Below are 288 nucleotides of genomic sequence, written 5' to 3' on the forward strand. Positions count from 1 at the left end.
CACAGATGGGCTTGTCTTGGAAGGGTGAGTAAAATTGTCTGGAGGGACTAGTGTCTTTCTCCACTTCTATCAAGCCCATAACATGTCTCTGTTCATCTCTTACTTTTACCCTAACTGTGTGCACTCTACAGCAGGACCTTACCCCGTGGTGAAGCAGGAACAGCTGTCCCCTCGCAGCTCCTCCTCCCAAGCTGACAACCTGTCGACCCAGGGGCCGCCTCATGAAAGCGCTGCCGGACGTGGTGGGTGGCTCACCTTTTCCCCTCCTTACTTAAGTTTCACATACAC

The 288-nt window shown here is 52.8% G+C and overlaps 1 protein-coding gene across 6 annotated transcripts in view; it reads left to right on the forward strand.

Annotated features, from left to right (window-relative positions):
* ncor2 (nuclear receptor corepressor 2) overlaps positions 1 to 288 on the forward strand; it is a gene marked incomplete at both ends in the record, with an annotated part of 104,538 nt that overhangs the window by 84,823 nt on the left and 19,427 nt on the right. For 5 of the 6 annotated variants that reach the window (XM_035658165.1, XM_035658171.1, XM_035658170.1 and 2 more), the window contains 2 exon segments: positions 1 to 24; positions 132 to 242. The exon segment at positions 1 to 24 is cut by the window's left edge and continues 73 nt beyond it. In XM_035658165.1, the coding sequence (XP_035514058.1) occupies positions 1 to 24; positions 132 to 242 (135 nt within the window). 6 annotated transcript variants of the gene reach the window in all.

This window comes from Morone saxatilis, unplaced genomic scaffold (assembly GCF_004916995.1).
Source record: "Morone saxatilis isolate NCDOM2014 unplaced genomic scaffold, NCSU_SB_2.0 Contig16, whole genome shotgun sequence".
Classification (NCBI taxonomy): domain Eukaryota; kingdom Metazoa; phylum Chordata; class Actinopteri; family Moronidae; genus Morone; species Morone saxatilis.